We start from the raw sequence: 24027 nt of genomic DNA, 5'->3' as shown, positions 1-24027 counted from the left end.
CGGAAGCAGCGGGCGGAGGTGCCGCCCCGCGCGGGAAGGAGGTGGAGCTGCGGCCGCGTGGAGGGCTGGTGGGTGCGGGGGGCGCGGAGGTGGGGGGGGTGCGATCCGCGGTCAGTGGGGCTTTCCCTGCCCTTATTCCTCTCGCCTGGGGCGGGTGTAAAGGCTGTTTTTCCTAAGGAAGCGGGTTTTCCTGCTAGCTCCGGGGCTTTATTGTTCGCCCTATGGGAGCTGCGCTTGGGTTCGGTGGCGCCTCAGGCGGAGACTGGGCGCGGGAGATTGGCACTGTGAGATTGATACCGAAAATGCCGGCAGATAAATTCTCTAAGACTCATTTTGGAGCTTTAGAGAGCGAGCATCCTTTATCAGGGCTGGGCAACAGGAGGGAGCGATCTCCGTCCATCGTGTGCAGCCAGACCAGAGCTGGGACAGAGTGTGTTTCCCGCTTACATGCACGTGTGTAAATTCTCCCAGAAATCATAGAATTACATAATGGTTTGGGTTGGAAAGGACCTTACATCCCATCCAGTTCCAACCCCCTGCCATGAACAGGGACATCCCCCTAAATCAGGCTGCCCAAGGCCCCATCCGACCTGGCCTGGAACACCTCCAGGGATGGGGTATCCACAGCTTCCCTGGGAAACCTGTGCCAGTGTCTCACCACCCTCATCATGAAGAAATTCTTCCTTATGTCCAGTCTAAATCTGCCCCTCTCCAGTTTATACCCATTCCCCCTGGTCCTATCCCCACAAGCCTTTGTAAACAGTCCCTCCCCAGCTTTCTTGTAGGCCCCTATCAGGTACTGGAAAGTTGCGTATGCATATTCCATTACTTTCCAAGGACTAATTTTAATGTTATTATGAATTTCACAACACACAAAACTCTTGCTAATTTGGAGTTTTGGGGTCGCCTCTTCCTGACCTTGCATTTGAGATGCAGAAAGGCTGCAAACAGAGGTGATACAGAAGCAGAGACATCTGCTCGGCATAGATGATGCTTCACACAAGACATTATCCTCTCCAAAGAATGAACAGTGTCTGTAAAAACACTGTTTGAAAGAAAATGTGCCGTCAGAGGGGTATTCTTTCTAACTTCCAAAAAATATGATTACTCAGATGAAATTTAACTCTACTTTGGCTTAAATAAAAAATACTCCTCTTTTTGTAACAGTAACTACTTCTTGTATCAAGACCAGGGCTTGGATTTTGCCTTTAAAAGTCTACAAGTTTCATCTTCTTACTTACAATTAAAGTGACAAGCCTTATGTGAAAGAAACAGAAGCTAACTGGGGATACTAATAATCTGAATTTGTGCCCAGGTGGCCAAGAAGGCCAATGGCATCTTGGTCTGTATCAGAAACAGTGTGTCTAGCAGGACCAAGGAAGTGATTGAGCCCCTTCAATCAGCACTGGTGAGGCCACACCTTGAATATTGTGTTCAGTTTTGGGCCCATCACTGCAAGAAAGACATCGAGGTGCTGGAGCGCATCCAGAGAAGAGCAACGAAGCTGTTGAAGGGACTGGAGAACAAGACTTATGAGGAGCAGCTGAGGGAACTGGGCTTGTTTAGCCTGGAGAAAAAGCAGCTGAGGGGAGACCTTATCACTGTCTCCAACTCCCTGAAAGGAGTTTGTAGAGAGGTGCACGTTAGTCTCTTTTTCCAAGTGGTAGGTGATAGAACAAGAGGGAATGAACTCGAGCTGCACCAGGGGAGGCTCAGATTAGATGTCAGGAAAAATTTCTTCACCAAAAGAGTTATCAGGTGCTGAAACAGGCTTTTCAAGGCAGTGGTTGAGTCACCATCCCTGGAAGCATTTAAAAGACATGTAGATGAAGTGTTTAGGGATATGATTTATTAGTGGACAGGTATGGTTGCACTCAATGATCTCAAAAGGTCTTTTCCATCCTAGTGATTCTATGATTCTGTAATTGTATAGCTTATAGCACTTTTGACTTCTCAGCTTTGGCCCAAATAGCTTTTAGGTTTGTGTCCTGAATCTCAGAGAAGACCCTCTTTTGGGGAGCAGCAGAGGATGACGCTGTCTCAGGCTCTGCTCCTGCCAAAACAGTCATAGCACATGTGCTAAAGTTTGATTTGCTTGCTTTGTTTTCAGGTCTAAATGTTAAATGTGAGTTGTCCCTGCAATTAACATAATTTTGGCTCACATGTAATTTGTTTCCCTTCTGTTTGCAGGAATTGCTACTATCAGTGTGAGGACACTGGTGTGAAGATACCATAGTAATAGGTAAGTCTTTGTAGCTCAGCTGACTCGCCTGCTGGGGTGACAACCAACCAGCCATAGGTATATCCTAAGCGCCAGCCAGGTCTTATATTTACTGCCATTCACAAACAAGAATGCAGCATATACGGGGTGGAGGGGGGAGTTTACCTAGTTTACCTTTGCTTCTTTTCAAGGGAAACTGTCTCAGCCATCACATGCTTAAATTTTTGCGTAACCAGGATGCTTTGGTATTAAGGTTACCATCATACACCAGCAATGCACAGTATTAATCTGAAGCACAGACCGTCAAAACACTTTTCAGACATTTCTCCTTTATGGGAATTCGGCACCAAAAGTAAGCATTAGAATGAAATCGGTGTTTGTGGGAAGATTCACACTATTGATGTTACATGGCATGCTTTTCTTATTGGATTCTTCAGATATTCTAAAGAGTATGTAGTAAGGCAAGTTCAAAATGCACAGCACAGACTGATGTTTAACACCTTAAACTGTGAAACTTCCTGCCATGGTTTGACATGGAAACATCGAAATGACAAATTCTGGCTTTATAAGCCAAAAAAAGTTTGCAGCTGAACAAAGTATCTGAACTGCCACTTGCTGTAATCAGGAGAAGTGTGTCTAGAAAAGTAATCCCTGTATGCATGCGCTATAATGTTATATTTCACTGAACATCTACTAGCCATTGCCAGGAACTGGGTACTGAGTTTGGATATATCTAAATATATATATATATATAAAACAATGAAGTTTTCACATATTTAAGTATCGTCTGGGAAGTTTTTTAAAACTGAGAAAAGGAAGTAGTAACATTTATCAAAAAAATAACTTTCATCATTAATGGTCAGCATACACAGACAAATCTCTTCATCATTTTAAATTCTACATTTTCTGGTCAGTATAGTATGTTTGGTTGCTTCCATGTTGTATTTTTTAAAGTATGATTTATCGAGGTAGAGCTAGCGTGTTTATTTTCTTCTTCTTGACATGTTTCATATTTTATGTAGTTTGTTACTTCAGCTGAAAATAAAGCAAACTCATTCTTTAATTTAGTGTCCTGGCTTGCAGCATTGTTATGCTCTGCTTTATATTTGTAGTCTAATGTTTCATAAATAATTTATGAAAATAATTAAAGCTTCTGTGTTTGGCAAAACAGGTTTTTCATATTTGGTAAGCTAATACAGTTGGATAGTTTTGCCAGTGTTTTTTCCCGCGTTCCCCTTCAGAGAGCATATGTACATGTTGTGTATTAATAGCAAAGTGTCAAACTTCACTTATTGCTTTAGAAAGTCTATTTACATTAAGCTATGAACCTGATTTCTGTGGTGAAACTAGTTCAAAGAATCTTTTGTCGTGTATGAATTAGGGTGAAACATGAAAATGAGATACAAATACATTTTATGAAGTGAAAGATGGAAGAACCTGCTGTCATGGACTTAGGTTTTTAAGCGTGAGAAGAAGACAGTATGGTAGCCTTGACACTAGCCAGATACATATGGGAAAGGGACAAAAAGTACACGTGTACATCATGAGAGTGGAAATTAAAGTTTTTAAGAGGGCTAGCATGGGAAATGTGGTATTTGAAATGAAGAAAGGGCGATATCCCAGGACCCTTTCATGTATGTGTGTGGTTTGAGTGGTACAAGTCACAGCAGTGTTTTAAAGTGACCTCATCTCTGAGTTTTCTTCATCCTCCAAACAGACAGGAGAGAATACAATGGACTTGCACACTTTGGTTGCCTAATGATCCTGCAATGCTTTGCTTGCGTGAGTCGTCCCATTGATTGCAATGGGGCTGCTCATGGAGGTAGTGCTTCTTGTAGGTGGGTTGGTGTGACCAAGGGTTTGTGGGTTTGTGCTTAGCGTGGGCTTTGCAAAGGAAAATAATTTGCCTTTGTGACCCATCCCTGTTCTCATTTCATGCAATGCAGTTTCTCTTAAGAGACAAAAACTTGCTATTTTATCAGTATTGTTAAGTATGAGGCAGAACATATCTGGTATATGTACTGTATTCATACACATTTTGAAAAATTCTAGTTTTATGCTGGTATAAATCTGCAACGGTTTTAAGTGCTGTCTTGTCTATATTCCAGTGTTGCTGGGACTAGCATTTGACCATGCCTTAGGGGTAGCAATGGTCCTTTAGCGTAAAGAGTTTCTGTTACCTTTCCGGCACTCACCTAACATAAAGTTCCAGTTGACGGTGAGAGCATCAGGAGAAATGTCTGGGTGAAGCAGCTAACATCTTAATGTAATAAAATTAATTGTTGGGTGTTCCATGCTGGTAAATCACAGTGAAAATGATGTTAATTGTAAATCCTGCCTGGTGTTTATGGATATCTTGTTCTCCCTGTCTCCTCTCCCTTTTTCTTCTTTTTTTTTAACCCCTCTCCAGTTGCCCCTCTTCCTTTTGTCTTTTCCTCACATTTAAAAAGTACGATTGCAACTGAATTGCCCTGTGTTTTATGAGAGACAAGATCAGATGTCTGAAAAAAAAAGAGAAATAAAGTGAAAGAAGGGATTGTACACGGTTATAAGTGTACCATAGATTTCAACAGAAACTTTACTACTTTAATGGAGTCAAGATGGATTTAATCATTTTATGGTAATTGCTTCTTTTGTAGATGTCCCTGTACAGACACCACTAAAAACTGAGAACAGCTTGTTTCGTGTTCCAAGTTTATGATTTTTGTTGTCATTAATTTGGAAAATAAAGGTTGTATAAGAATAAAGTATGGGAGAAAATAGAAAATAAAACGGTGATAGGGAAACACTGTGTTCAGTCTCAGGAGTTTTGGCTGCATTGTGTAGAAGGCTCCTTTTTAACCTCCTTGTTTTAGTGGGGAATTTTAAGGAATAAGACTACTGCTGATGGTGGTTAAAAAACTATAAATAGGAGATATCAGCTAGCTGCAACAGAGAGGGGATAGGTAATAGCTGTAGACCATAATATTCAAGTTTAACAAAAGTATATTCTGTGCTTGTGACCATCTTAATGCATATATTTTTATGAATTAAAAAGCTTTTTTTTTTTTTCCTAGTTCGTCTTAATCACCAGAATAAACTCCACAAGATATGGTAAGTGGTCTTTGTGGGTTTCTGTGTGATAACTTAGTCACATTTTATATACAAAATGCATATAAACACTTTTATTGAACTGTCAGTGCGGATATGTAAAAATTAGATGTGAAAGTAGCTGAATTGCTTTGAAAGTAGAATTCATATTACAACAGTGAGTGATTTGTCTGCTGCTGGGAAGACTCCAGAGACATAACAGGAAAAGAACAGAGGATTCTGATCATTTGCCCTAGATTTATAGCTTTTGTTTCCTTGAGGAAATCTCTTTATTTCCATTTATTCTACAGCTGAAAAAGCACAGACATAGAACTAAGTCAGACTTTAAAGTGTTCCTTTCCCTTTTCCACCCCAATGTAAAACATTTCTGTAATATCTTTTTTAACAGATGTATTTTTAAAATTCAAATGTAAAAGGGGTTTTCAAGGGTCACTTTAAACAAAAAAGCCACAAAAAGTAGTTGGACAGGTGCCAACATCACAGTTCTGTCTACATGAAGTAGCTTTTTGTCTTTCTTTCCCCTAAATTAACTACTGGAGCTAGTTGGCTAGACAAGTCAGCCAGCTGGATTCCAGAGCTTTCAGTAAAGTCATCAAGGCCCTTTTTAGAAATGCTTTGGTAAAACGAGATAATTTTTGACTTTAAAAGAGTATGTTGTCTTCTTTGGAAATACATAGAATGTAGGAGATACCTGCTTTTGTGAAGCTTTGTGGTGTTTCAAAACTGGATTTTTAAGTAGTAGGATAAAAGAAGACAAAATCTTCTAAAAGCAACCTGTGAATGTATTAGATTTGACAACAGGGCATTCTCATCTGGGTGCTGAAGGATGAGGAGTCAGTGTGACATTCTTAAGCAAAACAAGATCTGTAAATAAAACACTGTTCATCCTAGCTTTTAAGTGGTTGGATGATTAAGAATGAAGAAATTCCATATGGAAGGCAGATGCTTTTCTTGCACCCACTCATCTTAGGAATAAATCTTCTGAAATGCATGATCTTGCAACATTGCAATGTTAGACCAGGAGGAGAATTAGAATGAAGTTTCACCTCCATTAATTGTTACTATCCAGAAAGATAATTTGTCTGGACTTTTAAATCATGTAGCTGTGCCCCACAGCTCTTCACAAATAGGGTGCATTTTTTGATCAGAATTTCTTAAGGAATGCATGTTTGTTGAAGTGAGTTTTCTTTATGGACTCTAATGTCCGGAGGTGTTTTGTTTCTGAGAGCACTTACCAATGACCTTAAAAACAAATAGCATTTATGGATCTTTTATGGGATAATGGACTCAATTTTGCAGAAAGAAGAGAAACATCAGAGTTAAAGTTAATATTCCAAACTCTTTAGCATTTACGTTATTGCCTGAGAACCAGAAAGTGAAAACAAATGTAAGTAAATGAAATTAACCTCACTTGATGTTATTAGCACTAAATGGAAAGGATTTCTTAGGTTTGTTTTGGGATATTTTTTCCAGGCAATCATTCCTTTAAGGCTATGGAATGGTGCCAGTGCAGATCAAGAAAACATGCTTAAAGAAAGATTTTTGTCTTGTATGCCCTTTTCTTAAAAAACTAATAAAGGGCTGTAAATGTCACATTCATCTCTGAAAACCTCAGCTAATCTTGCCATAGTTTTGAGTGTTTGCCAAAACATGGCTTAATTAAAATTCTTCCAATTTAAATCATAGGCATTCTGTTTTGGCCCAGATGAAAGATTTTCTGTGGAAATTAAGATGTTGGGGAAAGAAAAAAGCTTACTATTTATCTTAGTTTTTCTAGGCTCTGGTTTACTTTATGGCCTTCTTTTAAGAGTCTCTATTATCCCCTCTTTTTGAGAGTAGGATGATGAGGAAGATGAAGTAGCCTGTAAGAAGGTGGGCTTAAGGCTAGAGGGACTGCGGGGCTTTGTAGTTTCTGGTAAAGTCAGAACAGTGTGAAGCTGTGTTTTTTCAGGAAAACCAAGATTAGGTGCAAGACAGAAGGTGTGTTGCAGTATGTTTCATTTTATAGAACTATTTTTCCATGTACTTTATCAGTGGTACTTTATTACCCCTTTTCATATGTTGGTTGCTGATGAGTACAAAAGGGGAATTTACTGGCAGCTCGCACTTGGCTAAATACAGTCTTATTTTTGATCAAGGCCATGATGGATATATGAACTTGGCTGAATTGCCATTTGACCTTTTCTAGGAAACTTACTTTGGCAGGCAGATGGAGGAAATATGTTACTGGATAAAATGAATGCCTTTGTTTAATGTGGAGGAATTTTAATCTCTTGTGTTTTCTGTCTGCGGATTTGGAAATCAGGTGTAGGTTGTAACACATACACCTTGGAATGATTCAGTTCTTACAACTCATGTGAGTGGCTAAGGAAATGTGGAACATACCCACACGGCATCCACGCAGCCTTAAAAATAACTGGTTTCCACTGTAGTAGCACAAACACTTTGAAAGTCCTTCTGGACATGACGACTTCTCTACTGCTAACTCTTCATTGGTAGTTGTGTTCATGCGAAAACAATCTTTTGTCAGAGTAATGAGGTAACATAGGAAAAGGATGACTAGTTATTAAAAGGAAGACTTTTGTGTTTGAGTTGGCAGTATTTCTCTCCTCAATTATTTTCTCCTTTTTTACTTTTTTTTTTAACCTTGATGTTCTTTTGCCTTCGCTTTTTTTGGCCACAGGAAGACACAGAGCCATGGTATTCTCAGCGAGTGTATGCAAGATACTGGAAGCACTATGACTTAGCTATGCGCTGGATGCATAGACACCAGAAAGCCTACAGGAAAGCCATGGAGTCCTTTTATCACCAACCATGGCATCCTTCTACAACCACTCCAAGTAGCCGCTACTCAGATTGGGATGGGAATGATCTCCCACATACCCAGAGCTATTCTTCCAGCTATAGCCCTCATGGCAGAGATCAGTACCGTGGGGCAGCTCAGCAGTACGCAGGTGCCCACCAGGGAAAGGAGGATGGTGACTCTGAAATGGAGGAATACTCTGAGTCTGAAGGGGAGATAGAATACGACTTGAGTAACATGGAGATCACAGAGGAGCTTCGTCAGTTTTTTGCGCAGACAGAGAGGCACCGGGAAGAACTGCGTAAGTCCATGCTTGTTCTATGTTTTCTGGTATTCGGTGGCCATAACATTGAGTGATGGGTGGCTTCAGCATTTATAGGTTTTGTAACAATTCACAGAAATAGGTTCTACACGTGAGCAAGCCAAACAGAATGAAACAGGCAAAGCTGGTGGGTGCACTTGAATACCATTCATTAGAAATAAGCATCAGAAAACGTTTGAAGGGTTTTTTTGTGAAGAGAGAAAATTATGACTGCAAATAGGACAATAATGTACTTGTCCAGAAGACAATATTCATCTTCAGTGCTGAAGGAAAAACTCCCAAATTTTTATGGTTAAATCTAGCTAACATGCTATATGTCTGAGAGGGGAACCCAGAGGAAGTGCTTCACTACATTAACTAAACCCTAGAGTAATCCTGAATGTGTTTTATAAAATGGAGCAAACATTTTGTTTGTTATTTTTTTGATAACCCCACAGTAAAATTCCACAGCCTTTTTCTTCTCCTCCTGCATCCCTAGGGTACTCTTCATTCTCTACCACAGGTTTCTCTTTCTTTTGCATCTTAATACAGGACCCAAGTCTTTAAACAGGGAAAATAAGCCAAATGTTTTTTTTTTCCCAGGTCTTCATCCTCAGAGCTACTGGTCATCTTTGTTTTTGTGAAATCTTTAAAAGAAATAAAATATTATGTTGTATTTTACTGACACTTTACTACATATACAAATGTTGCAGGCAGATTTATTATCTGCTTTAAGAAAGCAGCATGATAAAAATAACTTTTCCCATGTTACTCTAATAGGAAATACCTAATAGAGCTTTCTTTGAAAGAGGTAAATGTTGTAAAAATGAGTAATAAAGGCAGGGATTGGGAGGGAGAGATAGAAATCATGTTAAGCTCTTTGATCAGAGGGTATCCAATGAACTGAAACACCTGAGTTTAACTTTGCGCTTGCATCAGTATAATGCACACACAGCTGCTTTATTTCACAGACAAAGGTGAGTTAATGAGCTCAGTGGTAATGCCTGACATGCATCCCTTTCTTGTCATGCTTGTGCAGAATCAGCTTGGTGTTCTGTGTTGAAACATTCTTTGATGAGGTACAGAAAGCTTTAAGATGCTCTATTACTTCTAGAAATGCAGTACATGTTCTTTGGATTCATTTTGTCTTTATGGTTAGTGGTGTTTAAAAGGTGTGCAAGTGATAAAAGTGGTATCCTGGAAGTTGGGAAATCTAAGCTCAGAGATGTTTTTTGTCACAAATGTCCTATATGACCTTGGTATGCCTATTTAATCTCTTCCCGGTCCCTCACCAACTGCTCTTGCTAAAAATAAGATTTGATTCTTTATGATGAGCCCGTAAATCCAGAAGAAGTTTGTGACTCAGATTAAGATTTTACTTTTGTTCCTTCCACCACAGCAGTACTTGGAGCCTTTTCATATTATGAAGTCTCTGCTGTGTGCCATGTAGTAACCTAGTTCTGGGCAGGTGTGAGTCCATTCTCTTCAGCAGCGCTATTCCAGATCTTCCTGAAAATTTAAGCAGAGTCTGGTCTTTAGCTACTGCATGCCTGTTTCCTTAATATTTTCCCTGATAAAATGAGGATAATAATAGTAATCATCTGTACTTCTCCAAGCATGAAAAAGTAAACAAGTACTTGATTTAATTGAAATTTAAAAGTGTCTCAGAACTTAGTGCTATCTAAGTGCTAAATTTATGAGTAATTAAAAGTACAGTATGGTCTTGTTCAGAAATACTTTTTTCTTTTGTGGAGGGGGAAGGAAAATAGAATACATTTTTAATTCTGTTGAACTTTCGCATAAGAAGAAACATCAGCAGCAGGAGGGGGAAATCATTGTTTACCTGATCATGTGAAATGAACTGGTATGGATACTGTGTTGAAGGTGGTACCACTCTATTTTATGAGGTAGTTGTTATTAATTTTCCTGGATGCTGTTACTGAACAAAATGAAATTTAGGGGTTCATTAAGCTGCGATCTATAATGATACTGTCATTTTTTAGCTTCCATACTGTGCTGAAGAATGATTGTTGTTCTGTATTGATGCTTAGGAAGATGGAAATAATGCATCCAGAAAAGAAACCCACAGTTACTTAAGTATTTCCTCTCGTAACGGTATGTCCTGGGCTGCCCCTCCATCTTAGGAGCAGATTTTTAGAGAAACTGAGGGACTTTAAAGCTTAGTAATGCCTAAAATTTAGGCATCCAGCTCTGGAAGAGACATTTGTAATGTTGAGGTAAGAGTTGTAAATTTTTTCTGAACTGAATTACATTGTTTAGTTATGTGTCAAAGCAGAATATCAATAATGACCTGGATGATCAGATGAAGTACAAGCCAGCTGTTAGGGAAAATTAAGGGGAAGGCTGTGTCTTGTGTTTTCTTTCTCTGGCATAAATAAGGGGCTCCAGGTGGAGTTTGCAGCCTTTGACCCCTGCACCTTGATATGTACTTGTGGAGAAGACACCTGGCTTTCTTTTCTCTTAAAATAAATGCTATGCAGGAGTTTAATATATGTTTATTGCAACTTACTGAAGTGCGAGACACATAGGAAAAGAGTGATGGGACAAACATAAATGGGAATTTGACACAAAGAAGGGGATACTAGTATGGAGGGTGGAGATCTGATTTATCTTTTTGAAGGATGATTTCCATTAGTCTGGTGTTTTTCAGGCCCTGCAAAATTAGAAATTACTATGCAGCATTAATGCAGCTATTTTGGAAATGCATAATGACAGTCTTGATTTACCAAGTAAGACATAGTTGGTTCCCACACACGATCCATGTTTCATCGGTGTGTAGAAGGATAATCAAATCGACTAAAATGGATCCTAGCTGCTGTCAAACTCTTCACTTCTAATGCCTGATGTAGAGTCTGCTGGAGGTAAACATGATCGCAGACATTGGAACATAAGATCTTGCAAACTTTAACTGTGGAAGACTTAAATAGGCCTGCAGTGTAGTTGGGAAAGGCATTTTGGTGAAATACAAATGTAACGCTAATTGCAAAGCCAAAAGTTTCAAAGATAAGAAAGCCATTGCATCAAACTAGCCAAAGAAGAAAACCTAAGTTTTTTTTCATTTTTTATATAACCGGTACAAACTTCAACAAGCAGGTTCCTAACTTCTGTAGCGATTTTTTTTGTTTTCACAGTGGGCACTTGTAGTGATTGGCTGACTTGCACAGTAAAGCCTTTGAAACTGGCAAACTCTGAGCCTTGCTGCATGATTTAACACTTTAGCAGTGATACAGTCATTCACAGTCTCTTTTAAAACAATTTCTTTGCCTTTGAATTCATGTCAAATTCTTACTAGGTTTTATATTCATGTCATGTTGCATTCAAGTTGTATTTTCCTGGAATGCCCTGACGAATTGTGAGCCGAGTTTTGCTGAGGATGTATGAACTCAGACATCTAATGCACTACAAACTCATCTGGTATTCCAGATATATGATACATTTGGTTAAAATCCCTTACAGACAGTTTTAATTTCTTTCCTCTTAAGTTGTTTCTTCATATGCAATCATAATTATCTAGTGATTGTCTAGTTTTCTTGTCAGGCTACTCTGTTGTTCTGATTCTTCGTGTAATTGTGATCATAATGTACTGTGCTTCTTGGGGATGTTCTTAGTTGCATTTAAGTCTTCCCTCTGGCTGTTCAAAAGCATGACGTAATTTTTCTAAGTCCCATACCTCTCAGACCTAGGTAGTGTACTACATTCTCCAAGCATCCTTTACTCTGTAAAGTATGGAGTACCATAAGCTGCCTTTTTATATCTGCAAGAAATAAGATGTGCAGGACAGAGACAGATCATTGCTTCCTTGTACCTCACCATCCATGTGCTAGATCTGCTTTTGACAGATGGTTCTTTATAGTTGCTGGTCTCAGAAGGATCCCATGGAAACAGGAAACAGCAGTTTGCTATCATATACACGGTCACTTTCATGGCTGTGATGAATTAGCTGTTGGAACTTTCTTTTAAAGAGGAAAATACACATAACAATTCGGTTTTAGGTCAGACAAGCAGAATGCCACTGCCTGCTTTGTGTCTGTGTGATTTCCAATGCTTGAGGACATTGCTGTGACATACCTGGGCTCTGCAAAGCTTTGGCAAAGAACCACCAGGCAGAACCCAGGGCTCGGAGGCCATGTATGCAACAGTGTCTTGCCATTTGACTGAAAATAGCTTTCAGAAGGCTGTAATGGAAGACTGCTTCATGTAAGAACAATTTGGTGTGGGAAGATGCAGACACTACTTGCACTCAAAAGTGCTGGTAATTTTTTGAAGGCAGGTCTGCCTGCTTGATTATACCATTAGCATCTGCAGCTGCTCTGAGTGGCTCCTCCAGTCTTCTCTTAATTCTTTGCCCCTGCAGGGTAGCCTGTGAAAACAGCTGCAGCTGCTGTGGAAAAGAGCAGGTGAGACCATGCTGACAGACACAGCTCTAGGGAAAATTGATATAAAAGCTGTTCTGTGCTAATCGCTTGTCTTGGGTAGTCTGTCTCCACAGTTTATGCACTTTTCCATTTCACCTAAAATTCCTCGATTACTGGTTCCATCTGAGTGCCACGTGCAGCATTGCTGAATATCTAAATGTTTTTACTTAGGATAGAGCTCTAACTCAGTTCTGTGCTAAGAAGTCTGAATTCATCTGCCTTTAGTGCGATACTCTCAGCTTTGTAAGCAGACAATGACAGTGTAAGCTATGAATTAAGCGTTTTCTAACACAACTGAGGGAACTGCTGCTGTATCAAGAATGTTTAATGTTTCGGGGTATACAGCACTGAAGTGATTATGAAAAGCATTATTAAGGACGAAGATGGAAGAGGATATAGTGACGTTGTGTGCTTTCTATGCTATTTATCTACAAAATCTCAGAATCTACAACAGAGCATGGCAGCAAAATATTCCAAGTGTTAAACACTTTAAGTCTCTGTTATAAAGCAGAGCCCTTGTGTGTATGTGCTTGGAGACCCACAGTTTACCCCTGCTGGTTTTAATGGGGCGTTGTTAATGCCAAGACTTCAGAGACACCATTTGCTTTTCACCATCTCTCACTGTGGCTCAGTTTTATCGGAAGCATCCAGATAGAATTCATGTGCATTGTCATTAGGGTAATGTGGGTGCTGTGCAGGCAGAAACAGAGAGTTCAGAGACTTCCATCTGCCTCTTTTTGAAACTCATTTCCTCACATGCTCAAAATAAAGTGAAACAGACAGAGGCTGTTAGGCTACCCATGGCAACTTGGTAGTATTTTCAGACTTACAGAATGACCTTGGACATGCCATTTAGGATTATTAGATCCACGAAGCTTTCAACATGGGTGGAATTTAGAAACAGATATCCAATATAATAATCTTTCTCTTCCAACTGTGCCTTCCAGGAAGAAGAGAGCTAGTGATATGCCCAAAGTATAATGCATCTTAAACCCCAAGGTGAAGGGAATATTGTCATTCTCATCTTTTTCAGTGCCTGGGTTGAGCACCTGTGCCAGTTTGTGATGTGATCTGCTGTGAAGCCCATTCCAAGGAATGTAAGGCACCACTTGCTCTAGGAATTTGTGTCTTTTTTCTTTTTATACAGGAGTGATAGCACTTCCCTGTCTCTCTGGAAAATAGAGAAGGTTGGTTGGACAGCACACTGAGGCAAACAGTTGTGCTACAGCCATGTGAGGTACTCAATACAGGTTGATCCAGCTGTTCATTGCTGTTAAAGTTATTGGCCTCCAAAGTACCCATACCTGTCCATCTGGTTATCAAAGCTTCCCCCTGATATTTTCAAGAACTTATGTCTAAATTGTCAGAATGCGGCTCTGCAATACACTTGAAATCACAGAGGCAATGTAAAATAAAGACCAAATCATAAATAGGTATTAGTACTGAAATAAATAACATGGGTGTATTACTACTGATTGTTATTTTTATTACCTTTACCTATTACCTTAGCTGGATATGAATCATCTATGTTTCATTTCATTTGTCCTTGCTGTAGTGGTGATTGTTGTTCAAAAAGTCAGCTCTGTATCCACAGAAATTGGAGAAACTGACAGGGAATGCAGGTCTCCAAAGAGCGTGCAGAGCAGCTTTTCTAGGAGGTCTTCAATTTCTGCTGTGGTTGCTGAGCAAAAAGGTTGGAAGACTCACTTTAAAATTTGGGGATTTTTGGCTGCTGGTATGGTAGGAAGGAGGCTGAAGAATTGTAGAAGAGTTCAGATTATGGAGACTGCATCATGTGTGACACGTTTGTGGAGGAAGTGTTGAGGTGGGTAGATAGCAGAACATATGGCTGGCTTTGGAGGAGTGCAGGAAGAGGTATCTGCCTTTTTTTTGATCTCTCCATTTCTCTGTAGGTAAAGCTGGTGAAGTGTAGTTACTTGCATTCCCTGCTTTTGCATTCTTCCCTTGGCATTAGTTACTTTGTGGTAAACAGGCTGTGAGGCTAGATGGGCTTTAAGTCTGATGGCTCTCCTCATGTGAAGTCTTCTCTTCAAGTCACTTAAACACTTCCTTCACGTGTGAATTGCACTGTTGAAGTGACTGAGGGGGAGACATGGAGCTCTCACTTACTAAGAAGTACAAAGTGACTTGCTGAAGGCAGGAGTGCCAGCTCCCTTTTTGAAAGAGATAATGCTCAGACTACTACTCCAGCAGCCAACTTTGGAATTAATTCTAGTGGCAAGTTTCTCCCTTTTGTGGGAGGTACAATAGACACATATGTGCCAGTTTTCTCTGGCATATTTTCCCAATGTTTTTTGTTGTGTTTTTAATACTGGCCATAGCAGTTATCCTCATGCATTTAAGTATATTTCATTTAACTTACTAGAATGCTGAAACAAGCGATGAGAAACTCTAGAAAGTTGAAGGTAAACTAAGTTTCCAAAGCTACTGCTCAGCCTTCTCTTTCAGGAGTTGCGATAGATTTTGCTGATTCCCTTAGTTTGACACTTTTTCCAGATGGCTCTTTCAAAATGATTGGCCAGGCAGCACACTGTAGTTTACTGATAGTATGGAAATAATGTATATTTACATGCTGAAATAATTTTATCTGGCTCAGAGATTGTTACTTAGTTCCATGTTGCCTGCAGTAATACTTTACTTATGGACCTGCTGGTTATCTGAAAGGTCAGTCCATAGCTTGATTATAACTCCTTTTAGAAAACCAACAACATGGTTACAGGTTGCTCTCAAAGAAAGTTTTCTTTTTTTTTGATTTATTTATAAATTTATACATTTGCAGTTTTCCCTGCATATATTACTGAGCTGCTTTCTCATGTCATGCAATAAAACAAAGTTGAATTCAGCAGTGTAGTCTGTGGCCTGAGTCAAGAAAGAAATTTCAAATGTGTGAGTTTGATTTAGAAGACTGGTACAGGCTACTTGCTTTTTTTCTTGCCTGAAGGCACCAAGCTTTCAGTATTGTTTAGCTGTCTAGCACTCTGTACCTTGTGGAATACTGTCTTACAAGTGTCTGTGCTTGATTTCTATTCAGGGCACATGTGAAAAATTATTGTGAAAACTCAAGTTTCTTCAATGTGCTGGTTTGCTTTTAAAGAGGCACTTTTAAATTTGAACACTTCTTTGCTTGGTCTTCTCTGACTGTGCCATATATGTATGTGTATATGTAGATGCAGTTATATATAGCTTTAAGTAATCCTTCTGTTTACTCTAGCACTGGTGTCTTTGTCTGGCGTCAGCATTGTTGCCATCAGTGACAGATTGGAGTTGTTTTGGGGGATGGGAATGCAGAGTCAGCTGGTCTGTATTTAATCTTATTGCTGTAGACTTGATCCTTACTGGAGGCAGATGCCAGTGCCTGGTCCTGTACTAATTTCTAAGCAGTGGTCTGTCAGCAGCTTCCTGGCTGTTTAATTCTGTCAGGTGGCACAAGTGCACAAGTCTGGACACCTTGGTATCTCTTGGTGTGGTATAGATGCCTGGTCACGCTGGGCTTGCCTGTGTGTTTTGTAACATAAACCTGATTATGAGTTACATGTAGAGCATTCAGATTTCTAGAGCAGGTCTTCACTTGAGGTTCCACTGATCTAGCTGGTTGTCTGGTGTTTATGGGGTTTGATTGTCTCAGTTCATTTTCTGGTTGCAATAAGAATACTCCTTCTTAAGGGTTTTATTGTGGAAGATACTAGAAGAAAATAAAAGAAAGGTACTTTGTTGTTTAGCTGGGCAGTAACCAGTGTAGACTACTGCTAGTGAAAATGTGGACACGAAGGTATGTATTGTTTCCTTCTAGGATCTTTGGCAGTTTGTTTTGGAGACCACAAGACAACCAACTCTTCTTGGGTTTTAATCCTATTTCTAAACCAGAAATTGGCTTCTTTATTCTCCAGTTAAATGTGTACCTTTATGCTAGTTACTTAACTCACGGATTTCAAAATAATGCAAGATGATTAATTCTTTAAAACTCTCTGTCACTAGGGAAGTATTACATTCATTCTATGGATTCATTATAGTGAAGTGTGTGGTTAATTATCCTGAGAGTGGTACATACTACCCAGCAGCAAACCTGTAAGTGGAACACCTTGGTTCCAATTTTATTTCCTGGCTTTGTATTAATTTTGATTGCAAAGATAGTTTCTCTCCACTTGCTGTCTCGGTAAGTAATTTTGCCCTCTCTCTACAGAGGTGTCCTCTTTAAAATATGTAGAAAGTCTGCATTATAGTGAAAGTATCAAACTGAGTACTCAGATTTGCAAAATCTGTTTGCTGTCTGCTTAGACAGCCTGTTGGAACTGTATCTTTTTTAGGGAGCACACTTTCTCGCCTTAGAGTATTTCCTGCTTCTACCAATAGGTGTTCAGTCAGGCTGTGCTTCGATGAACACATCTCAAAAGTGCAAAGCGAGGTTAAGCAACTTTTCTTCCTAACAATTCACTCCTGCTCCAGTGTTGCCCCATTAGTGTGTGTGTGGTGCAAGACACTGAACTGAACCAGGATTAAATATAATTTATTGGGGGTTGGGATTTTTTTTTTTTTTTTTTTTTTAGGACTCATTGTATGGCCCCTTAAACAATGGTAGCAACATCCTTGAGGGGCCTGGGAGCATGCCACTAAGGGAGGAAGAAGGGGAGCATAAACTGCCTAAGCTGGTTTTGTAGCTGAGGACAGAAAAATGCCTGTGGAACCATGGAACTGGTAGAAGCCTGCCAAGGAATCACATCTGCTCTTACTTCAAAGCCTGTAACAGAACATTTTTTATTTTCTTGAGAATATTGCATTGCTTGTAGATATATGTGGTGAAATATTCAATTTATTTTAACTCATTCTCTCCTCAGCTGTGATGGAAAACTTATCAGTGTAGATGCTTGGTGTTTTAATACCCTCAGTGGTTTTGGTAGTTTGCTTTCATGGTGGTTGTGAGTCTGGTGACTGAGAGCTTATCATTGCAGGCAATTATCCCCTCCAAAAAGTCACTTTTACTGCAAATTAGTGTTTTCAAATCAGCTACAACATCTTATTTTGCTGCATGGGTTAGGCTGCTGGCATAGTAAGATATGGCCTAGCTGTCTTCATTTCTCTGTAAATCAGACTTCTGTTAAAAGTGAAGCAGGAAGTTACGTCATGTCATCTGTAATCCTTTTGGTTTGGGGTTTTTTTTGCAAGCACAAGGTTTTAAATTTAAGAAGTTTAAGCATAAGTGTATTTTTCCCCAAGCCAGCTTACGCATAGAATAAGGCTGTTCATTCCACTGTAAAATCATCACTCTGTTCTTCCAGTATATTTCCACAATTTCTGTGAGTTGCATGGTGTTCCAAAGTGAGAAAGCAAGACTGCCATTTTCAGCATCCCTGAATATTTTATTTTTACAGATGTGGGGGTAAGTCACAATTGTTTGTATCTCACAGGCTCCCACTGATGGAATCTCTGCATCTTTGCGGGTCCTGCAAAGCTTTGCACCTGATAAAGAGTAATGCTAGTGATCTCAGCTCTCTGGAAGTTCAAAGTTCTTTAGAAATTGAACTCCTTGAATATTGTGTTTACAAATCCTCAGGTTTAAATCCTTATTTTGTTGGAATTCCTTTAGGCAAACATTCTGGTTTTCCCCATGATGTGCCTGGTTTATGAGAGTGCAGGCATAAAAAAATGGTCTGATGCTATCATCTCAGAAAAAAATTGTATGTAAGTTTATGGTAAAGGAACTTAGCTTTTCTAGGGAGACAAAGAAGCTGACAAATTTTGTGTTGAGAAGCCTGTGTGGGCAGAATATTTAACACAGCAGATAGGCTTGTAGGAAGTGACATTCAAAGAGAGAACTAGGAGTTTTTAATCAGTAGAATTGGGCAGTGTTTTTAACTTGGTTAGTGTGGGCTGCTCAAGATCATCTCAGGTAGCATTTAAGACAAGACGAGAAGGCTCAAAATGTGCACGTGCAGCAGTAACAGAAAATCATTCATCACTTGGAATAAGCAGGTAAATATGTGAACGGGGGTCTAGGTCCGTCTGAAATCATGGAAAAGTAAAAACAGATCAAGACTGGGGAAAGTGCAATATTTCCTTGAAGAATAATGTGCTAAGAAAGAAACTGAATGTCAGTAGAGGCCATTTGATACTTAGAAGGAAGAAGCCCCTGGTCACTTGCCATTACTACCATTGTGAGGGGTAGAACATGGTAGACTGCAGAGCGTATGCAGCTATAGAACAGTGAAGAAGACTGCCTGTATAAGGAACATCGTCAGATCACCTAGGATCAGTAGCTGCAGTGAGCTAAGGGTTGGACGTATACATATTAAGAGGTGGAAATGTACAAGAAACAACACAACACTGGGTATAAATCTTTCATTAAAAATCTGATGCGGATGATTACCCTCCCTACTTTTGTCTCCTTTAAATGTTGAAAAGCCTCTCCATTAAGACTTTTCTCCAAATAAGGAAATTTATTTGCGTTTTAGTTTTAAGGTTGTTTTTCTCCTTGTTTTGTTTTTTGGTTTTGTTTTTATTCTTTTAATAAGAGGGTGAATTCCAGAGAGGAAATTTTTTATTACTACTTAAGCTTCTCAAAGGATATTACAAAGAAAGGAGAGCAAAGTGGATCAAACTTACGAAAGTATGTGATGGTCTCCTTCTTAGAAAATAAGAGAAACAGGACATCTGAGTTTCTAAATGCCTGTGGGGGAAATAGTTTACATCTTGAAGGGCTTAGGTCATAGTTTTGCTGAAAACTTGTAAAAGGGTATTTGTGTGCATATGGAGACCAAAATGCAGTGAATAGCTAAGATACTAGTTACTGTTTATCCTGCTTTTGGCAGTCCCTGAGTATGGAGGTAGTTGTCTACATATGCTCATTTTTCCTTTCAGCTATTATACCCCATATTAAAAGTCATCTGTATAAGGTGGGGAAAATTTCAGGGAACAACAGACGGCAACCCAAAACTGGAATAACTGATGATGTCCCAGCATGCATTATGAGTTAGGTAGAGATCTCAGTATTCCTTAAAGATAAAGAAAAAAGGCTATTTACGATGTTTGGAAAAAGATGTCTCAATTGGTTCTGGCCAGGTAATGATGATTTCCCAAATGGACTGGACTTTGTAGGAAGAAATTAATTCTGAGAAGAGCTTCAAGAGAGGAAGAGCATCTTTGGGAAGAAATGGAGCTGACCAATTAGGAAAATGATAGCAGTGCTTTTCCTTTGTGTAGGGACCGACCACCATGGCAGCTGCCTGCCTTGTGAACATTTGCAAAGTACTGTCCCACAATGGGAGGAAGTTTGCCATTAGTTGAAGCTGAATGCTGTAAAAGAAAGCGCTGTGTGAATGTGGAATGAGGAACTGCTTAGAACTGTGTAAAAATTGTTTTACATTTATAACTTGGCAACACAAAGACTTGCAAATTTGGAGTGTGAAACTGATTTTAGAATGAGCTGGGAACTTTGTTGCTGCTTACATAGAATTAGTGTTTTGGTAAACCTTGCTACGTAGTTCATAGATGATTTTGTGGTACTTGCTTCAGAGAAATTCTGTTTGCCTCTATAGGTTTAATGCTATAGATAGTTTATAATTTTGTTTGTTCAGTTGTCAGGTGCTTTTCATCTTTTTGATGAAGAGGTACTTGCACATTAAGCTCAAGTTGCATTGCTTTGTGGTGTTTTTAAAGTAAATTTTGAGGTAATCAAAAAAACCCAGGCTGCAGGAAATAAGAGCAGTTCTACTTCCCAGCCCCTGCCCTGCGAAAGAAAGTTTAGCATGTATCTCACCAAGACAAAACTTTCTCTCTTGTCATCTGTTTCTTATGTTTATGTTTGGCTGGAAATACTGTTTTTTCCCAAAGCGGTACACATGGCTTTATTTCCATGGCTTTACCTTTCCTTGATTGTCCATGACAGCAAATAGTGCTGTCACTAACAGTGAAGTTTGTCATGTTAGCATCTCTCCACAAATAACGGATTTGAAACTTCAGCGTATTCCAACAGCGACAGTAGCCATGTTCTGTGATTAAATTTGGTACAGAAAAAACTGTAGGTCCCTGTACAGGATTTCTGTCCCCAGTCTCTGCCTGGGCTCTGTAGAGCTGTTTTACATGTCTGGGACTCTGTAATAGAGTCGCTGTGGGAATTTTTTAACCCTTGGCTTTGAAATAGTAAAAGTCAGCTTAGAAAGTTAAGGGCAGTACACCTGATGAGTATAAAGTAAAACAGATACTCCAGAGATTTGTTAAGTAATTTTAAGAATGGAATTTTTATTGGTATTATTATTTTGATTATTATCATTTGGATCTACAGGTTTATGAACTGCTCTGTGCTACAAAATGGAGATTAATGCATACTAAACTGTAATCCGCTCATCTATCATAAGGCTTCTGCTGGATACCCATTTAATTTCCAAACAGAAGAATTAATTGTCCAGATAAATTAATTTTTCTTAAGTGTTATTGTGTGCAGTGAGCTATCAGCATTCTATGGCAAGAAGGCAAGGAAGCAGCTGTTTCTAGCGTGCAGCTATAGAACCAATGCGTAAAAAATATCTGTGGGCAATAGAGAAGTACAAGGAACTATCTTTGTGGCTCAAGAGAGTCAACAAATATGGGTTCAGTTAATTGCCCTGACAAAGTTATGCTGTGTAACCTGCAGTGAGTCACATTGTTTTTCCAGCACAAATTTTTATTTTCTATCTAATACTACTCAGTGTAATTTGCATCAAGTTCATGCCTGAAAGCATCTTACCTATCTGTGGGCAGTCTAGTGCTGCAGGAAGATAGTTTCAGTGGGATGCAAGTGATCTGTGTAGTCACAGCCTGAGTGCTGTAGCCTGTCTGGTGGTGCTGAGCCCTCTGTAGGCAATGTTAGTTCTTTTAACTCAGACCTTCTGCTTGAAGTAGCCTGACACAAAATAAATCAGACTCTTCCAAAAATGCATATGGGCTCTAATGTATGTTTCTTCCTGAATTCTGGCAGTGCAGTCTACATAGGGGTGTGCCCTTAAAGCAAAATCACAGAAAGTGAAATTGGAATAGATTGTTAATAACCCCTCAAGCATTCCTGTCCTTGGCCTACCAGCACAAAACTGGATGGTGTTTGTAATGATGGGAAAGAGCTTTCTGTGTCCCTGTCAGACAAAAAGATGCCACAATTGAAGCTTCTGAATATAGTGTTTAAAATACCTATTTTCTGTGAAGTACGGGGGATAATTCATCTAGTAAGGCTGAGCGACAGTTAGTTGGCTGCTCTGTACAATACTTTCCAGTGTAAAAATAAGCTGCAGATGTTTGACACAGATATGGTAGGATACTTAACTTTGGGTTAGGGTTTGCAGATGTCATGTGTTTTGTGGAAGCTAAATCTCTGTCTCAAGGGAAGGAGGGAAGAGGTACGTGGCACTAAACTCTGAGAAGAACGTCCTGTATGTGACTAATGCATCCTGACCTGTGGACACTCTTGTCCCCTTTGGTGTTATTAAAAAAAAAAAAAAAAAAAAAAAGTGGTGGCATCAGCAGTGAACTGTTTCTGTGATGCATTTTTGAGAACTGTCATTTGTTATTGGTAGGTGAAGTTCAACTGCCAGGTGTTTTTCTTCATCTCATAGAAATGTCCCCAGAAGAGGAGAGTCTTGAATAATGCTTTGCTGTTTTAACTGCATAAAGCATTATTTGTTCTATCAGAGCAGTTCCCAGAAAGTGGAAGTATGTTTGGGCATGCAGAATCAAGTTCTTGCTTCCCAAGGATTTTTGCTGACAGATCAGGCCAAATACTTCACCTCTCTGAATTGTTTTAAATCCACTTTAACAGACATGGTGCAGGGATTTATGTTGTGTGCTGTTCTGGTTTGTCTTCAAAACAATGGCAGTAAGGCAGTTGATTTTGAACTTTATAAGTCTTGAGAAATAGATGAGATCTCTTGTCTAAACACAGTTAACAGCTGTGTTTCTTTAGATGTGCGTTATGGCAGACACATGACAGACCAATTTGTTCACTTTTGTAGAGTAATAACTGATTACATTTTCTCTTGGCTATGGTTCAGCTAAAGTTGTGTTTCCTGTGCATTGTTTCTTTATTTGAAGAGCTGAGTCATTACTTTGGAAACCAGCTCTCTTGGTTGAATTTTTGGGGTTGTTTGGTTTTTTGGGGGGTGGGACAGAGTATTTTTTTGTGTGTATTGGTTGGTTTTTGTTTCAGTTTCTTTCTTTTCAAGGCATGTGTGTATGTTGGAGAGAAGTAAAGCAATGTTGATTTTTGCTTGTTATTACTAATACAGAGCTTTTCTATAGTCCTCGTATTTAGTTCTATGATCTTCCTTTCTTCCCACTTCTTCCAGCCTGGCTTTATCATAATATTTAGTAGGCATTTGTCATTATGCATAATACACATAGCAGAACAAGTAATATGCAAGTTGTTTTATCAGTTGCAGAAGTTGGCTGCACCCTAGAATGTGTGGATCTCAAGCGTCTAGATCAAGCACAAATTTGAATATATAATATTTTAAAAGTTAATATACATTGTGATTGATTCATAGCTCAGTAGTTTACATCTCGTTTGGTTTATTTGTCTAGGAAGACAGCAGGAGCTGGAAGCTGAGGACCAGTATGTGGAAGCCGATCAAGACCTTCACCGAAGGACGGAGCGTTCTGCACAGCCACCTACAGAAAGGCCTGGGGAGAGGCGAATGGCAGAAATGAAGAAACTGTATGGTGCAGCAGCTGCCAAAATCCAGGCAATGGAGGCTGCCATGCAGCTTATCTTTGATAGAAACTGTGACAAAAAGCAGCCTAAATACTGGCCCATTATTCCCCTTAAGCTGTGAGTAGCTAGACTTTGCTCTGACCTGACACAGAGGTGTAGGGTGGGTGCCTCAGGTTGTGCTGCCGAAAGAGCAAATTGCAAATTTTGGGTTTGGTTGGGGTTTGGGGCAGAGGCTGGCATGGGCAGCATGTTTCTTTGCCCTGGGTTCCTTTTACGCTGTCAGTCTGCGATTGTCACAGTCTGTTCTACCAACATACAGTTGTCAAATAGTAATAGAAGAGATGGTAATATCAAAACTATCTAAAGTCATAGTTTCACTCATTTAATACTCACCTGCCTGGACTGTGCTTGCAAGAAACAACAACTTCTATACTCGGTGAACTGGGAAAACTTAAAGCAAAGTGAAAAATAAAATGACTATATGGA

General features: G+C 39.4%; 1 protein-coding gene across 1 annotated transcript; it reads left to right on the top strand.

The window, feature by feature from the left end:
• On the top strand, positions 1–24027 carry GEMIN8 (gem nuclear organelle associated protein 8). The gene is made up of 5 exons (XM_054065787.1): positions 1–68; positions 2191–2242; positions 5278–5314; positions 7995–8415; positions 23412–24027. Exons 3-5 carry the CDS (start codon positions 5312–5314, stop codon positions 23660–23662), a joined length of 675 nt encoding a protein of 224 aa, XP_053921762.1. The 5' UTR covers positions 1–68; positions 2191–2242; positions 5278–5311; the 3' UTR covers positions 23663–24027.

Source organism: Cuculus canorus, chromosome 1 (genome assembly GCF_017976375.1).
Source record: "Cuculus canorus isolate bCucCan1 chromosome 1, bCucCan1.pri, whole genome shotgun sequence".
Classification (NCBI taxonomy): Eukaryota; Metazoa; Chordata; class Aves; order Cuculiformes; family Cuculidae; genus Cuculus; species Cuculus canorus.
This window is presented reverse-complemented; position numbering and strand designations above follow the sequence as displayed.

Bases quoted from the DNA above. Each gene is read 5' to 3' on its own strand.
- GEMIN8 (XM_054065787.1), top strand. The intron at 8,416-23,411 runs GTAAGTCCATGC...TTATTTGTCTAG, and splicing joins GAGGCACCGGGAAGAACTGC to GAAGACAGCAGGAGCTGGAA.